Genomic DNA, 17,125 nt, shown 5'->3' with positions numbered 1-17,125 from the left:
TTAGTGGTCCCCTAATACTGTATCTGATGTCTCTTTTTATATAGACCTTAGTGGTCCCCTAATACTGTATCTGATGTCTTTTTTATAGACCTTAGTGGTCCCCTAATACTGTATCTGAAGTCTCTTTTATATAGACCTTAGTGGTTCCCCTAATACTGTATCTGAAGTCTCTTTTATATAGACCTTAGTGGTCCCCTAATACTGTATCTGAAGTCTCTTTTTATATAGACCTTAGTGGTCCCCTAATACTGTATCTGAAGTCTTTTTATACCTTAGTGGTCCCCTAATGCTGTATCTGAAGTCTCTTTTATATAGACCTTAGTGGTCCCCTAATACTGTATCTGAAGTCTCTTTTATATAGACCTTAGTGGTCCCCTAATACTGTATCTGAAGTCTCTTTCCCGAAATTCAGCCTTGGTGCAGAATTACAGCCACTAGAGCCAGTCCCACAATGAGCTTTCCTGGGGGACCATAGGCAGGCTGGGGGAACTCATATTAATGTTAATGTTCATGCCACGGGACCTTTAAATAGAAGGGTTTGCTCTCAAAATGCATTTATTTTCTGTCCCACTGTTCTGGTTGACACCACGTAGTTGCTGTTCTTACAGTCTGGGACAAACAAGGCAATTGTTTGACCAACAGAAACAAGACAAAAATACAGTGAGCTTCAAAATCAGATGTTTTTAAATGTTTCCATGACAGTAAAACAGCTCCTTAGGCAGCATTACACCTTCAACGTTTTCTAAAGAGCTGCCGGGGTCGTCGGTGCCTTGGAGCATGATGAATACATGTTGACTGATCAATCACCGCTGTTGGTTTGTAACAGAAGCTCTCAAGATTAAACAGAAGATAGAGATCACTGGATTGCTTGTACCAAAAGAACGCCACTGTGTGTTTAACAGCAGCGATTCAGGCAAGCAGACGGGTGTGACCCCTCCCCCTCACAGCAATATACATTAACAATGTCAGATGTTTCCATAATCACATTTTTTACAGGCAATATATTGGACAAGAGGCAGTGAAATGCAATCACGTTAATAGTCAAAACTAATATATATATCTCAAGTAAAACTATACACATACATAAAGGTAGATGGGGTGGAGTGTGTTAAACAACGTAACCTGAACTAAGCCCTATTTCAGTTCTCTGGTTAGTTATTAAGGAAGACTTTTTATTTAACTACGCAACGATGGGTGCTCTTCTAAAATGTAGATGGGCATGACAAAAGAATGCTTATATAAACATCAGTGGGTCACCCAGGGTAGTTAGGTATTACAGGTTGTTTGACATTAAATAAAATGTTTAAAAAAAAAAAAAAAATTCAAGACAAAACAACTCAAAAGTGCAACATCAGGACACAAACAAACACGAACCACAGCACTGATAGCTTAATTTAAAAACAAACCTCCAAAAAAAAAAAAAAACACACACACACAAAAATAACAGCTTAATCCTGACAGATCCAAGAGCGAGGAAGTGTTTAAATTAATTACACATACAAAACAGAAAGTTACCAAATTCCACATTCCAGTACTGTACCCACAGTTAGAAGACCCAAGCTGCGACCTTTATTTCCGGCTTTTTGAGGCAAAGTAAAGTGCCATTAGCAGCTGCTTCCTGTAGGTGAACTATTTTATTTTTATATATATATGCACTAGGGCTGCAAGAAAAAAAAATAATTATATATATATATATATATATATATATATATATATATATATATATATATATATATATATATATATATATATATTTATTTTTTTTTTTTTATTTTTCTTGCAGCCCTAGTGCATACCTAATTTGGTCCGGGGCCCCCACTGCTCCAAATTACACAACCTAATTGATTTTCCCAATCCTTTGTGCTAAGCTATTCAAGTGCTTTAAATACTAAATTAAGACACTTAACTCAAGTTTAATTTTTGTGAGGTTTTTTTTCTCTCTCGAGCCATGGATTTTATCCATCAAAAGAAAGTCACACCAGATAAGGACCGCCGATTTTGGTTTCGGGTGTGAAAGCCTATCAACAAATACTCAAAAGCCATTCATTAATATGCAAATGCATAACTGGATTAAGTGCAAATTGCATATAAATGCCACAGAATGCATTGGCTCCACAGCTTTGGCAAACCTTTGAAGAATTGAATTCCAAACTTTGAAAAAAAATACTCGATTGCTACTCTTGTTAGCTTGATGGTATGAAAAGGGACTAGAGTCATTTTAAGACAGTTTCTTAAAAAAATAGTTTGTTCAAGGATAAAATCCTTCTCTTTTGGAAATAGTAACTCATAAAATTCTCACACACACACACACACACACACACACACACACACACACACACACACACACACACACACACACACACACACACACACACACACACACACACACACACACACACACACACACACACACACACACACACACACACACACACACACACACACACACACACACACCTCTCTTTGGTGGTACAGTATAACCACATTTCAGTGTGTGCCTCGTCTTTGGAGAAGGACCCCACTTTGATGACTTTTGAAGGGAAAAAAACTTGAGTCTTAGTAGCTTAAAAAAGTACCTTCACAAAAGTGTATGAGCCAGTGGATGCAACACCTAACCTTCTGTATCCGAACTGGGAAGACCGGAGCCCTTAAACGCTGCTCCTACAGATATACCAGTCTCTAATGTTGCACTTAAGACAGAAGGACCGTGGGTTATGACAATGAGACGATCGCCGTTAGCAGCGTTGTAGCAGTGCAGTCTGGATGATGGAGGCTGTGCAAAATGGCATCCCGAGGTCTCCCTTCCGCTCGGCGCCTTCCGAAGGATGGCGCTCTTAATGATGGGACTGTGAGGAATACGACGAGGGGGGCGAGGGCTGGGAGGGCAGCAGGCCGTGTGTGCGTGAAGACCGATAGGGCCGCGGCTGCGGGGAGGCGGACCCAGAATCGGGCGAGTCCTGGCCCGGGCTGCCTTCCTTAACGTCGGTGTCCAGCTGGGCTGGACACTCGAAGTGAACACAGTGGAACACCTGAAGAGAGAGAGATCAGAGTCAAACACTGACAGGACACTTCACTGTTTATTAGGTCAGCTTGTGGTTGACAGTTGATTTACTTTAACACCTTCTTGCGATGTAACAACATCAGCTTAAATACCCAGTGATGTTTAGCTGAGACAAATACAACGGCCTGATGGAGCCAATGAAAGTTTGGTCCAATGTAAAAAGGAGCCGACAACTTATAATGATGCTAGGGCTGGGCAATATGTCGATATTATATTGATATATATGAGGCTAGATATCGTCTTAATTTTTGGATATTGTAATATCGTGGTATGACACAAGATGTTACCAGACTGTTTTAGCTGTTCCATTATTTGCCTTTACCCACTTAGTCATTATTTATCAAAAATCTCTGTGTGCAAATGTGTAAATATTTTGTGAAAGCACCAATGGTCAATCCTACAATATTGACATCGAGGTACTCTGACAAAAATATCGTGATATTTGATGTTCTCCATATCGCCTGGCTCTAATTAATGCAGATTTAGTTAAAAGTGTATGATTTTTATGTTTCCTAAAACATTACAAAACACAAACAGAAAGAAGCCTAATGACCAGCTGTGTTTTCACCTCATTAGCAGTGTTGTGAGTCCCAACAATACGGATGAAGGAAGCAGGCTGCTTATCAAACTTCAACGTCTGCCATGATCTGTAAGAGAGGGCGGTAAAAAAAAAAAAAACATCACACAAAAATAAATCAAAATGAAACATTGTGATTGTATCACAGTTTACATAGCTTTCGGTTTACAACACTTATGTTTGTTATGATTATGTTTTCCTGACAGGGTCCTGATTTTTTTATTTTTACATGGAAGTTTGTAAACTGTTCGCCATTAAGTGTGGAATTTTTAAATGTTGTCTACCCACCTACAAGAGCAACAGCTATTTAAGAGCCAAAAATTGATTGGAATATGACCAGGTATTTTAATCATGTCCCCTCAAGAAAGTGATTTTCAGACACGCCTGCTCCTTCCTTAGCGAGGAACATGTGGCTAAAGGTTCCTTTAGATAAGGTCCAGACACACCGAGCTGTCTGTTCGGTGTGTTCCGTGCCGTCATCCGTCTGAGGGGCCGTCGGCCTTCATTTTGGCCGATTTGACATGTAGAATCGGAAGACGGGCACTGCCGGCAGTTGGATTCAAATGACCCATCTGATTGGTGGAGTGCTAACCCGGAAACGGGGAGCGAAATCAGTGTGACTAGAGTCTCTCAAAATCTGACGACAATCTTTTAAACTGACCTTTGTCGATGTGAAATGAAGACAGATTCAGCAACAACACAGCCTATTTATTTATACTTAAAATGTTTTCAGAAACATGTTTCAGTGAACTATTTTAGTACAATATGAGATCGTATTTTGAACAAGCTGCCATGACAGTCTGTCTTTGAATATCCGGAGAAGTCAGACCCACGTGACGCATTCGTCCAATCAGCTGCCGGTTTTCATTTTTGGCCGACAATACAGATTAGCACCGCCAGCTGTTATTGAGATGTATTACGTCTCGTTGCTTCGGTGTGTTCTGAGGCACTTTTTTGACCAACTTGGGGAGACTGATCAATCCGACTGCCTTTTCTGCCGAGGGCCGGCCGTCTGGTCGGTGTGTCTGGGCCTTAAGACAGACCTTCAGAGAAGAATGTGTTCCTCTGTTGTTTTAAGGTTCGACGCTTAGTGGGATCATTTAACAGTCAGAACATATTAATTAGAAATGAACAGGTATAATGATAAGTCATTCAAAAATCGGTGCACACAGGACTAAATGTACTGTTTGCACCGGGGTAATACATATAGCCTCAGCCTTCCACATAGTGTCAGTTATTCTAGATGTCTACATCCTAGGTTTGACATGTCAATACGACACCTGTGTTCAAGGGATAGGTTAACAGGAAGAAGCGACAGTGGTGCGGTAAAAGGAAGGAAGTGACAGAAGAGGAAACGGGAGCCTCACCGACATGGTACCCTGGTGCGGTCGACCACCTTGGTCCACTGCTGCTGGTTGGTGGAGACTTCAATGTAATAACTGTAGGAGCGCTCGTCACAGTCCCACAGCAGCAGCCTGAACAGGGAGAGGATGTTAAGGAACAATTAACACCATTTACCTGTTTTGAACCGAACAGCCTTCACGAGGTCCCGATTCGATTCAATATCGATTATTTGGGGTTTTTCAGTTACAATACCAATTTTGTCTTGGTATGAAAGAGATTATCAGAGAACTAATGCTGTAAATTAAATTAAATTGTTTAATGGTTAGTATTATGAAGTTATTACCGGTATTTATTCAGGGTTTTTACTGCATAGGGAAAGTTTTGGCGCCCCCTAAAGAGGTTTTGCGCCAGCCAAAGGGATATCGACATAACGCAGGATTGGTATTGTTTGGTAGCCGAGTTCAAATATCAACAATCATTGCACAGCATCACTCTGCACCTTTAAGACAGTAAATGGCGACCAAGATCTCTTAGCTTTAAAAGATCATTTTGGAGATTTCATGAATCGATATCAGATCACTCAAATGAAGATCTTTTTTTTGTTTTTTTTAACCCAACCATATTCATAATCACTCTATACCAGATGCCAACGCTATTTCAGACTGTAGCTTAAAATTACATTTTACCACAACAGATTCTTTAAATGGCAACGGCCATATGACCATGTCAAGCAGCAGTTATAAAATTGTTAGAACTACCAAACCATGTATTGCATGTTCAACTCCAGCTAAACTAATACATTGTTAGATGCTTAGTTTTACTCTTATTAACTGGGGTAGACACAACTGCAATATGAGCTCAGTTTGTTTTTTTACCATACTCAATAGGGTCAATGATGTGGCCAGATCTATACCTCAAAGATCCAATGGAGAAGGGCTGAGCCAGCTGGATGACGATCGCCCCGGAGCCCAGCTGATGGCAGGTGTAGCCGGAATCCCAGTCGTAGTTGCGCGTGTCGCCGTTGAGCAAGGCATTCCTGCTACGGCTCACACCTTCAATGACACTGGCACACGACGCAATGGTCGCCACGTTCTCACTGGGCACTGCAAACATGAGGTGCAGGGTAGGGTTATGGACTTGTTCTGTTCAGATCTGCACTTGTTTGTATGAAAGGAATCTGGCTAACTGCTTTTAGCCTGAATAGAAGTTAAACATAGAGCACGCTTAAATTCCTATATCAGAAATTACAAGCAACCCAGAGTGAAGTGGGGATGAAATATAAGACAAATGTTGTAAATTGAATGTTTGAAACCTTTAAAGCTACATTGTGTAAGAATTTCTCCCATCTAGCGGTGAAATTGTATATGACAACCAACTGAATATTACTAGCCCCTCCCATTCCCAGCACGTTTTAACTTCTATGGTGGCCAAACCCGAAATTAGCTCTTAGTATCTCCATCGTTTACACGCAGCTGTTTAGCCACTCCAATATTAACTTTGGTCTTGTTGCTTTGCCTGTCGCATTGTCGTTTTAAAAAGGTCCCATGACATGGTGCTCTTTGGATGCTTTTACAGTGCCTTGCGAAAGTATTCGGCCCCCTTGAACGTTTCGACCTTTTGCCACATTTCAGGCCTCAAACATAAAGATATAAAACTGTAATTTTTTGTGAAGAATCAACAACAAGTGGGTCCCAATTATGAAGTGGAACGAAATTCATTGGCTATTTCAAACTTTTTTAACAAATAAAAAACTGAAAAAGTGGGCGTGCAAAATTATTCAGCCCCTTTACTTTCAGTGCAGCAAACTCTCTCCAGAAGTTCAGTGAGGATCTCTGAATGATCCAATGTTGACCTAAATGACTAATGATGATAAATAGAATCCAGCTGTGTGTAATCAAGTCCGCATTATAAATGCACCTGCTCTGTGATAGTCTCAGAGGTCCGTGTAAAGCGCAGAGAGCATCATGAAGAACAAGGAACACACCAGGCAGGTCCGAGATACTGTTGTGGAGAAGTTTAAAGCCGGATTTGGATACAAAAAGATTTCCCAAGCTTTAAACATCCCAAGGAGCACTGTGCAAGCGATAATATTGAAATGGAAGGAGTATCAGACCACTACAAATCTACGAAGACCCGGCCGTCCCTCTAAACTTTCAGCTCATACAATGAGAAGACTGATCAGAGATGCAGCCAAGAGGCCCATGATCACTCTGGATGAACTGCAGAGATCTACAGCTGAGCTGGGAGACTCTGTCCATAGGACAACAATCAGTCGTATACTGCACAAATCTGGCCTTTATGGAAGAGTGGCAAGAAGAAAGCCATTTCTTAAAGATATCCATAAAAAGTGTTGTTTAAAGTTTGCCAAAAGCCACCTGGGAGACACACCAAACATGGAAGAAGGTGCTGTGGTCAGATGAAACCAAAATCGAACTTTTTGGCAACAATGCAAAACGTTATGTTTGGCGTAAAAGCAACACAGCTCATCACCCTGAACACACCATCCCCACTGTCAAACATGGTGGTGGCAGCATCATGGTTTGGGCCTGCTTTTCTTCAGCAGGGACAGGGAAGATGGTTAAAATTGATGGGAAGATGGATGGAGCCAAATAAAGGACCATTCTGGAAGAAAACCTGATGGAGTCTGCAAAAGACCTGAGACTGGGACGGAGATTTGTCTTCCAACAAGACAATGATCCAAAACATAAAGCAAAATCTACAATGGAATGGTTCACAAATAAACATATCCAGGTGTTAGAATGGCCAAGTCAAAGTCCAGACCTGAATCCAATCGAGAATCTGTGGAAAGAACTGAAAACTGCTGTTCACCAAACGCTCCCATCCAACCTCACTGAGCTCGAGCTGTTTTGCAAGGAGGAATGGGCAAAAATGTCAGTCTCCGATGTGCAAAACTGATAGAGACATACCCCAAGCGACTTACAGCTGTAATCGCAGCAAAAGGTGGCGCTACAAAGTATTAACTTAAGGGGGCTGAATAATTTTGCACGCCCAATATTTCAGTTTTTTATTTGTTTAAAAGGTTTGAAATATCCAATAAATTTCGTTCCACTTCATGATTGTGTCCCACTTGTTGTTGATTCTTCACAAAAAAATACAGTTTTATATCTTTATGTTTGAGGCCTGAAATGTGGCAAAAGGTCGAAAAGTTCAAGGGGGCCGAATACTTTCGCAAGGCACTGTATATAGGCCTTAGTGGTCCCCTAATACTGTATCTGAAGTCTCTTTTATATAGACCTTAGTGGTCCCCTAATACTGTATCTGAAGTCTCTTTTATATAGGCCTTAGTGGTCCCCTAATACTGTATCTGAAGTCTCTTTTATATAGACCTTAGTGGTCCCCTAATACTGTATCTGAAGTCTCTTTTATATAGACCTTAGTGGTCCCCTAATACTGTATCTGAAGTCTCTTTTATATAGACCTTAGTGGTCCCCTAATACTGTATCTGAAGTCTCTTTTATATAGACCTTAGTGGTCCCCTAATACTGTATCTGAAGTCTCTTTTATATAGACCTTAGTGGTCCCCTAATACTGTATCTAAGGGTGGGGGTGTGGCCTTGACCAACTGCCACTTTGCTCGTTTGAAAGCCATGATGTCTCTCTCTCTCTCTTTCTCTCTCATGGGTGGGCCATATTCTCTGGACGGGCAAAGCAGAGAAAGGGGAGGTAACCTTGCTCCTTATGACCTCATAAGGAGAAGATTCCAGATCGGCCCATCTGAGCTTTCATTTTCATTTTCTCAAAGGCAGAGCAGGATACCCAGGGCTCGGTTTACACCTTTCTCTGGACGGGCAAAGCAGAGAAAGGGGAGGTAACCTTGCTCCTTATGACCTCATAAGGAGAAGATTCCAGATCGGCCCATCTGAGCTTTCATTTTCATTTTCTCAAAGGCAGAGCAGGATACCCAGGGCTCATCTGAGCTTTCATTTTCTCAAAGGCAGAGCAGGATACCCAGGGCTCGGTTTACACCTATCGCCATTTCTAGCCACTGGGGACCATAGGCAGGCTGGGGGAACGCATATTAATGTTAAAAAAAACTCATAAAGTGGAATTTTCATGCCATGGGACCTTTAATTCTCTGTTTCGCTTACCTGGCATTCGTCACAGTGCGGGGTGCCACTGAGTGTAAAATGCGGAGGTATGTCCCTCTTTGGCTAATGTATTTTAAAGATGGAGGCGCAACCTGGCGGCAGTCATTCGAGCGACTCGCTTGTATGTATTCTGACTGATTCTAAATGGCAGATTCTACGCTTACAAGAATACTTAGTTGGTGGAAGTAATTACACATGAATGAGCACATATTTGTGAAAGAACAAAGGGGGTTTTGCTAAGAATCAACTCAAAACATTACACAATGTAGGTTTCAAGTAAAGTTTCTGCGTCTGCGACTTACCCAAAAGTCCATTTTCCAGGGTAAATGAGCGGTTGGTGAACATGCATTCGAAAGCTACGAGGTGGAAGACCTTGTTGACGGTGTTGTGTGTTCCCACAATGCGAATGTACCTGAGACACAAAGAGCAACATCATGAAGGCAGGATTTATTGCACGTCTATTGCATTAGTTTTAGCTAGTTCACCTAATAAACTGGCAACTGACTGTTAATACCTGTAATTGGTTTAGGGTAAAATACAATTCTTTGAAAGTTGAATATTGGTTGGGTAGTTGGCTGTTTGTAGGGATGCGCCCATCCGATACCAATATGGGATATTGGGCCGATACTGACTGAAATAGCTGGATCGGGTATTGTGACAATGTTCTATTCAATTAAATTCTATGTTCATATACAAACTATATAATTTCTGGTTAAAGTTTGACCAATTGGTTGCTGCATTTAAAATATTTAAAATTGTAATTCCTGTTAATATTGAAGATGTTTTACTAAGTTGCTGGTGCACAATCTAATATTTTAATAATAAATACCAATTTTATTTAATTTTTTTCCAGCATTTTAGGCCTTTATCTGTACAGGACAGCCCAGACCTGAAAGGGGGGAGAGAGGGGGAACGACACGCAGCAAAGGGCCGCATGTCGGAGCCGAACCCGCGGCCGCTGCATCAAGGAGCAAACCTCCACATAGGGGCATCCGCTCCACCAGGTGAGCTACCCAGGCGCCTGGTAAATTTATATCTGTATTTATTTGTTACATTTTGTTTTACAAAGTTAGGAAAGCAATGTCAAGCCTGATGTTGTCTTACACCTAAGAAAAATGACCCCAGTAACTTCCACATAGTGAGCCATACAGCTTATTAATAATTAAACCGTGGTATCGGATCGGTACTCGCTATGTGCCGATACCCAAAGCCCAGATATCGGTATCAGGACTGAAAAAGTCGGATCGGTGCGTGCCGAGGTGGTTGGTTGGTTGTGTAAGTATGATGGTGCAGCACCATTATTGCACGCATGCCTTAGGGCAAGCTTGAGTCATATCGTCTTACTTCCATTTGGATGTTCACACACACACACACACACACACACACACACACACACACACACACACACACACACACACACACACACACACACACACACACACACACACACACACACACACACACACAACACATTATCTCAAATCTGAAGTGTCTCCAACCTCACCTTGATTTGTCTAACAAGGTGAATTTGTCCTCAGTAGGAACCAAAATACTGTACTGAAATGTTTGAAAATATTGTTTGTCTGTCCTCTGCCGAGCAAACGTCAGTGTGGTTAGAAACACTGACAATATAATCTAAATCATCTACAGGCAACAGCCTCAAAACAAACTGTAAATGCTATGTTCGCCAGGTTTAGGCAAGTTATGGCAAAAAGCCCAGCCGAGCCCTTTGTACTTGGCAAAAATTACGGTGATTTGTTTTGACTCGTCCTGCCGCCAACCTCTCCAGCCTTTGGTGTTCTGCCACCTTGCAGAACTTCTTGTGAGTACATGTGTTTCTTATTTAGGAGTCCTGGTTTCTTGTAAATCAGCAGGGTGAACATGCATGAAATGCTACAAAGTCAACTTTTCCACAACAGCTCAGGCAAAGGGATATTAACTAAACCGGGAGCCAAATGGCTTTGTTTAGTTTACCTGCAAACTCGTGGCGTGAAGAACAGTTCCTGCCAAGAGCGGCAGAGGTACTTTGAATGGTCCACAACACGCACCCAGTCCAGCTCATCCATAGATACCTCGATGTAGTAGGAGTAGGACCTTAAATAATCAAGAATGACATTAGAAATCATTACACAAACTCAAACTCAGTTTGCCATGATATAAAGGCAGTATAATGAGGTTAAATAAAAGCAGAAACTATATGACATAAAAAATACAACATCAACACAAACACTTTAAATGTAAGAAACAATTAAAATTTTGTAATTTCAGGAGCAGCGAGCCACTGTGTCCATTCACCGCCCCATCTTCATCCTTCTTCTATATACTTGTATCTTAAGAAATGTGCCCGGATAACAAAAAACTGAATAACCACGTTAAAATTACAAGCCTTAGTCCCAAACCCTTTGAGTCCTAAAAATGGGTTCTAAACAGCGTGCCTATGCAAATCGGCTGTCCAGAACACAGAGTATGCCAGGCTCGGGCTCAGCGGTCCGCTTTAGACTTATGCCGGTCCGGCGGACGTGCAAGCTGTTCCTAGAAAGTGGCTGCATGTGTCCACATCGGTGCACACAACATCGTGGCTACACGACCAGCACAAGTCTGCAGCGGTCCACATGCGAAAAGTATGTCCGAGCCTCCCAGACCGGTGAACTGGCACTCAATCTCCTGCTTTACGGTTAACGGTTAATGAGGGCGGGCTTTTGGTCAGATTAAGAATTGATACACACACAAAACAGATATGCCCTCTTATCACCTTGCTAAGACAGTTTGTCACTTCCTTTTGGTTTGTTTTAACAGGGTGAGACAAGCCTGTCTTACCGACTGTCTCTGTCCCACAGCAGCAAGCGGATGTGGTTGATGATGGACGACTGGCCCAGTTTGACCTGGATCCCGGCCCGGCAGTCATCCTCGATGGGATGTCTGGAGAAGCCGTGGTCCAGGTCGTAGTTCTGAGTGTCTCCGTCCAGCAGCGCCGACTTCAGCTCCCCTTTCACCACCTGAGCTCCATACTTCATGGTGGCAATGTTCTCCTCTGGGACTGAAGCCCAAGAAGAAGAAAACATTTATGTGCAAATGAACACATGAAATACACAGGTAATATATGAAAAACACAAGGATACAAAATATTTGATATTATATTTGATATTTGATGTGATTCCTAATAGTTATAATAACAGTAAGCAGAGCACTGACTGAGCATGCCGCGGTAGTTAAGGTCCATGTTGCGGCTCTCAGAGCGGGTCTTGATGGCATCCAGCAGGTCGTCTGGGCTCAGCAGGCCAGACGGTCGCACCACATTAAGCATCTCTGTCAGAGTCATGAGCGGCAGCCGCACTGCTGACATCACTTCCTGGGTGTCGACTCCCTCCTCGTGCTGCCGGCACCAACGGCTCAAGGCCTGGAAGATCTCCTTCTCACTGGCAGCAAACGAGTCCCGCCTGACCACGGTCAGCAGAGCAGTCTGCAAAAACAGGTGACAATATAAAACTACCAAACACGTAGTGATCACAGTTTTGTTAGTTATGAGTACTTGCTTGTTTTCCTGCATTTCATACCGCTTTAAATCAAAAACTTTGTTGTTTTCTTTACTGTTGGCCAGACAAATAAGTGCTTTCAGGCTCTGACCATTTCAGGGAGAGATTTATTAATGTCCATGTGTTTCTGTGTCACTAGCTTAGCTGAAGTTACATCAAGTGACATTTGCTGTGTCTTAAGAGGCTATGGTTTTCATACACTCCTGCATTTAAGGCTGATCTCTGTTGAACTGTATGGTAGAAACCAAAAGGCACCACAAGATGCATTCTGCACAGATCATTCTAATATAATAAAGGCTCCCTAATGAACCAGATGCAATACTAATTACAACGCTGCATGCACCATTCTGTAATCTCTTACCTTGGAGAGCAAGAGAAAGCCGTCAGAATTCAACACTTCAGGTCCGTGTCTGTCCATATAGGCACAGCAGGCCGCACTGAGCGCACTCAGAGAGTACAGACTGGCCACGTCAAAAACCAGACAGACATTGTTGGTGTGCAGGATGGTGCGGAGGAACTCTGAGGTGGAGTCCTCCAGTGGCTGGAGGCCGTAGCGGTGAGCCAGGCCCAGGAAGTCCAGCAGCACCTCTTCCCGGGCGGAGCTGAGGCTGGCCCGGCCCGTGTACAGGTAGTGTAGCAGCATGGAGAAGGCTTCGGCCCGCGTCTCCTCTAAACTCACCTCCGCCTGGGGCTGGGACTCTTTCATCCCACCATACAGCAGGGCCCTAAAAGGAGCCGGAAAAATCTTATAAAAAAGTGTTTTTATATTTGTATATTTATTTATATATATATATATATATATATATATATATATATATATATATATATATATATATATGTGTGTGTGTGTTTTTTTCCAGTAGCCATCAGTTTTAAGCTTTGGACGGTCTCAACCAGCTGCTAGAAGTCTCACAAACATATGTGAAACAGGGTCAGTGACTTAATTGTTTCAGTTCTCTAACTAGTTTGAATATTTGGGTTTTTGGGTTGTTAAGATGTGTTTATAACGATGAGTTTAGCAAAGGATGGGTAGGATTGACAGAAGTAACACAAGTGACAGGAGGAGCCATGGTTTGAGACGTTTACACCCACCTGAAGTAGTGACAGCGAGCTGCCAGGATGACGCGGTGCGCCGGGAACCGCTTCCCCTCCACGATGAAGGTAACATCGCTGTACTCCTCGCCGAGCACCAGGGCTCCCAGCTGCTCCGACAACAAGTGGATGTGGTCGATCTCCGACACCGAGGCCAGTGGACGCAGAGGGTGGCTGTTACTCATGGTCGACGGCTGCTAGACTCACATCTAACACAGGAGTAAACGTCAAACTAAATGTAAACCATGGGCACAGCCGAGAGGTTGGATAACTGCACATGGCTAGCTTAACGCCAATGCTAACTTGAATGGCATGACATCTAAACGGCAGGCGTAAACACATGTAGTAAGCTAAAATCACGTTACAAACCCTAGTATTTGTTACGTTAAGTCTCTGTTGTTCATATATCAACAAAACAACGACATGAGCAAGTTGTACATACTGTGATAGCGAGAGCTAGCTAGCTAAGATGTCGAGCTTTCTTGTTTACAGCCGACATTTGACACCCGAGCAAATGTTAGCTTAGCTAGCTAGCGTTTCTAACCCTTTAGCACTAACGTTTCCTTTTCTCTGTTCATTCTGCGTTTTAAACTTACCGAACAGCTCTCAGTCACTCCTATGTTTAAATAAAGATGATTTTAAAAAAGTACAGTCGTGGTTTGTCACTCCACTGTGTAGCAAAAATTCAGCACCAAATTGACAACCCTTCCAACATCACACCAACGGAAACCAATTCTGGGTCAACGGACAGGCTCTTCCGGTTCGAAAAAGTACTTTTCAAAATAAAGGTCCCCTTCCAACGAAGCGGAAACTTCCGGTGCTAAAATGAAGTCAATGCGGAAGTGCCAAAAAGCTGAAGTTGATCGAGAGGCCACTTGATGCTGGCTCCAATTTAAGTGAATCAAAATCCATGGTCAATCCAGTGGTGTAGTCTAATGTATTTTATACTGTACTATATAAATATATGTACCAAAATGGACATATCAAAGTGGGGGGTCTGGTTGACCTCCCCCAGGGAAATTTTGAGCGTCACTTTTTTTTGCACCAATTTACAGTGGAAATACCTTTATTTAGCCTATACGAAGGAAAACAAAGATGACAATTCAAAATATATCAAAAATATAATGGAAAGTACGTTGTTCAGTGTCATTGTATACTATAAATAAAATTGAATTGAATTGAAAATCATTGTGCATTTTTAAAGGGATACGCCACCGTTTGTTGAAATAGGTATCACGGTCTTCCTTAGCTGTAGACAGGTGGGCCAACACATTTTTTGTGCATACATTGTTGTAGTCCTTAGTGGGTATACTGCGTATACCTGCGTATCACGTAGACTACACCACTGGGTCAATCCCCATAGACCCCTCTATTAAAATGCCCAACTTTACAGCAGAAATAAGCCTGTTACTTAACCCTGGTACAAAAAAACTTGTTTTGGGAACGATCTTTTATGCTAGTGGAAAGTAACCTGAATACTCAAGTTTGCCTACTGTACTACAAGTACTATTCATAAGTACTTGTAGCCTATAGTAGGCCCCTTGATATAGTTACTTTGCAGATTGAGTTTAAAAACCTTTAAAGAGAAATACTTTTCCTCCATAACCTTATTGGAAAAAAAGCATTTATTGTATATTAGGAGACAGAAAAAACATACATTATTCTTTTATAAAGAGCTCACTGTACATTTCTAGAGAGAAATTCATGCTACTACATAGCCTACTACTTTCTGTGATCAGTAAGGTGTCACTTCGTCATAGTGACTTTCATCCTTTTTCATTCTCTCTCACGCTTAAGTGCTTAACTTCCTTATTATATTATTATGTTATATATTCCTTATATTGATTTGAATTACATTCACATTTGAATTTCCAGTTTTCACTTAGTCAGTTGTTTAATAAGTCATTTCACATCCTCCCCTTTTCAGGATGCTTTGAATATTTTGATAAAAGGAGACATAAATGGTCAAATTATTGCATATGAAACAAAAAAAGATGAAACTAAACAGAAAAAAATTAAAATAAAGAACATGAGAAAATCAGTAAAATTGCTTGCCCTTGATAAATTGTTGCATATTAAATAATTACAGGCAATATATGTAGTATAAAACAAAAAAAATCTTATTAACCTTGAACTATAGCCTAAGATTAGCACATCCATCACTGAGCACAATAAAGTTCATTACAGCAAGTTCATCAAGCAAAATGTATCATGTTTTGCTCATTTACATTTTAAGCACCACATATATACATGTTGAACTACTACTTCCCCTTTCTACATTGCAACACTAGTTAACCTACTACACAACCTTCTGAATAGGAAGTTGTTTACAATAATCCATGCTGAACATGATCATGAACATTAACAGAGATTAGCAAATATCTGATGACAGATTAGACAGATTAGTTGATGGTAGCGTAGAGGTCACTGGGATCAGCGGAGGAAGCTTTCACGGTTGTGTAGGTCACTGCATCATCATCATTTTTACTCCGAACCTGGAAGGAAACAGCGCAATATGAGTTACACAACAGAATAGGGCACGGTGGTACCCACCACAGTAACACACTATGACACTATAAAAGATAACAGATAATGCTATCCAACAGTAAAACACAACATACAAAACATCATCATCACACTTTACAACACAGCATATTAGAACACATCAAAACACAGCACACATTGTGACACAGTTCAACACACTGCAAAAGCAAAGGGAGTTTTTTTCCTTCTTCACTAACATCACGATGAAAACCAATCAGCAGCTGACCTGGGCTCTCCCGTTGGTCTTCTTGGTGTAGCTGATGGAGGCGTAGGAAACACCACCTTCAGGATCAGCCTGCACAGAGAAGACAACATAATGGCTGCTCAGTAACTTAAACATACTATAAGATAAATAGTAGTCTTTTCATGGTGGTTTAACTATTAACCCATGTTCTCTTCTGGTAAAGTACAGTTACATCACCTAACTTCCCCTTTTTTACGTTTTTTATCTTTCTTGCACATTCTCACGCTCTCAAGACTCTTGTGTTAGACACACATATTGGTTGTGACTGTACTGTGTGTTGTGTGTGTGTGTGTGTGTGTGTGTGTGTGTGTGATCTCACCGTGTCCTGACTGGTTTCTGGACCAAACTGAGTTGTTGCAGAGTTTGAGGTCAGCCCCTGGACAAAAAGCATATTGCATGAAAAGCATCTTACATGGGAGTATCCAAACATTTTAAAATCTACAACTTCAGTCATTGAATGAATTCAATTGGACTTGAGATGCTGATAATGTTCAGTTTTTGTTGACACTGTGTCAGAGAGGAGGTGATTAAACTCTGTCGTAACTTTAGGGGCTGTTATGTTGTTTATGGCTCAATTAGCAAAGCAAAAAACAGCTTTGGGCCACTTTTGTACTTTATCTC

At 41.5% G+C, this 17,125-nt stretch overlaps 2 protein-coding genes across 8 annotated transcripts in view; both read right to left on the bottom strand.

The window, feature by feature from the left end:
• Positions 1-1,778: 1,778 nt before the first annotated feature.
• btbd9 (BTB (POZ) domain containing 9) lies at positions 1,779-14,470 on the bottom strand. The gene is made up of 11 exons (XM_039782115.1): positions 14,313-14,470; positions 13,717-13,925; positions 12,986-13,349; positions 12,284-12,551; positions 11,909-12,128; positions 11,066-11,185; positions 9,394-9,503; positions 5,896-6,085; positions 5,006-5,113; positions 3,630-3,708; positions 1,779-3,029 (listed from the first exon to the last, which is right to left on the bottom strand). Exons 2-11 carry the CDS (start codon positions 13,899-13,901, stop codon positions 2,835-2,837), a joined length of 1,839 nt encoding a protein of 612 aa, XP_039638049.1. The 5' UTR covers positions 13,902-13,925; positions 14,313-14,470; the 3' UTR covers positions 1,779-2,834.
• A 1,484-nt stretch (positions 14,471-15,954) lies between these two features.
• LOC120546869 overlaps positions 15,955-17,125 on the bottom strand; it is a 54,114-nt gene continuing 52,943 nt past the window's right edge. For all 7 annotated transcript variants that reach the window (XM_039782106.1, XM_039782101.1, XM_039782107.1 and 4 more), the window contains 3 exons: positions 16,824-16,880; positions 16,487-16,555; positions 15,955-16,211 (listed from right to left, as the gene is read on the bottom strand). In XM_039782106.1, coding sequence (XP_039638040.1) covers positions 16,119-16,211; positions 16,487-16,555; positions 16,824-16,880 — 219 coding nt within the window. In that variant the 3' untranslated portion in view covers positions 15,955-16,118. The remainder of the gene's footprint in view (positions 16,212-16,486; positions 16,556-16,823; positions 16,881-17,125) is intronic.

Source organism: Perca fluviatilis, chromosome 18, assembly GCF_010015445.1.
Source record: "Perca fluviatilis chromosome 18, GENO_Pfluv_1.0, whole genome shotgun sequence".
Classification (NCBI taxonomy): Eukaryota; Metazoa; Chordata; class Actinopteri; order Perciformes; family Percidae; genus Perca; species Perca fluviatilis.
The sequence above is the reverse complement of the archived record's forward strand: the minus strand, read 5'-3'. Positions and strand labels throughout refer to the sequence as shown.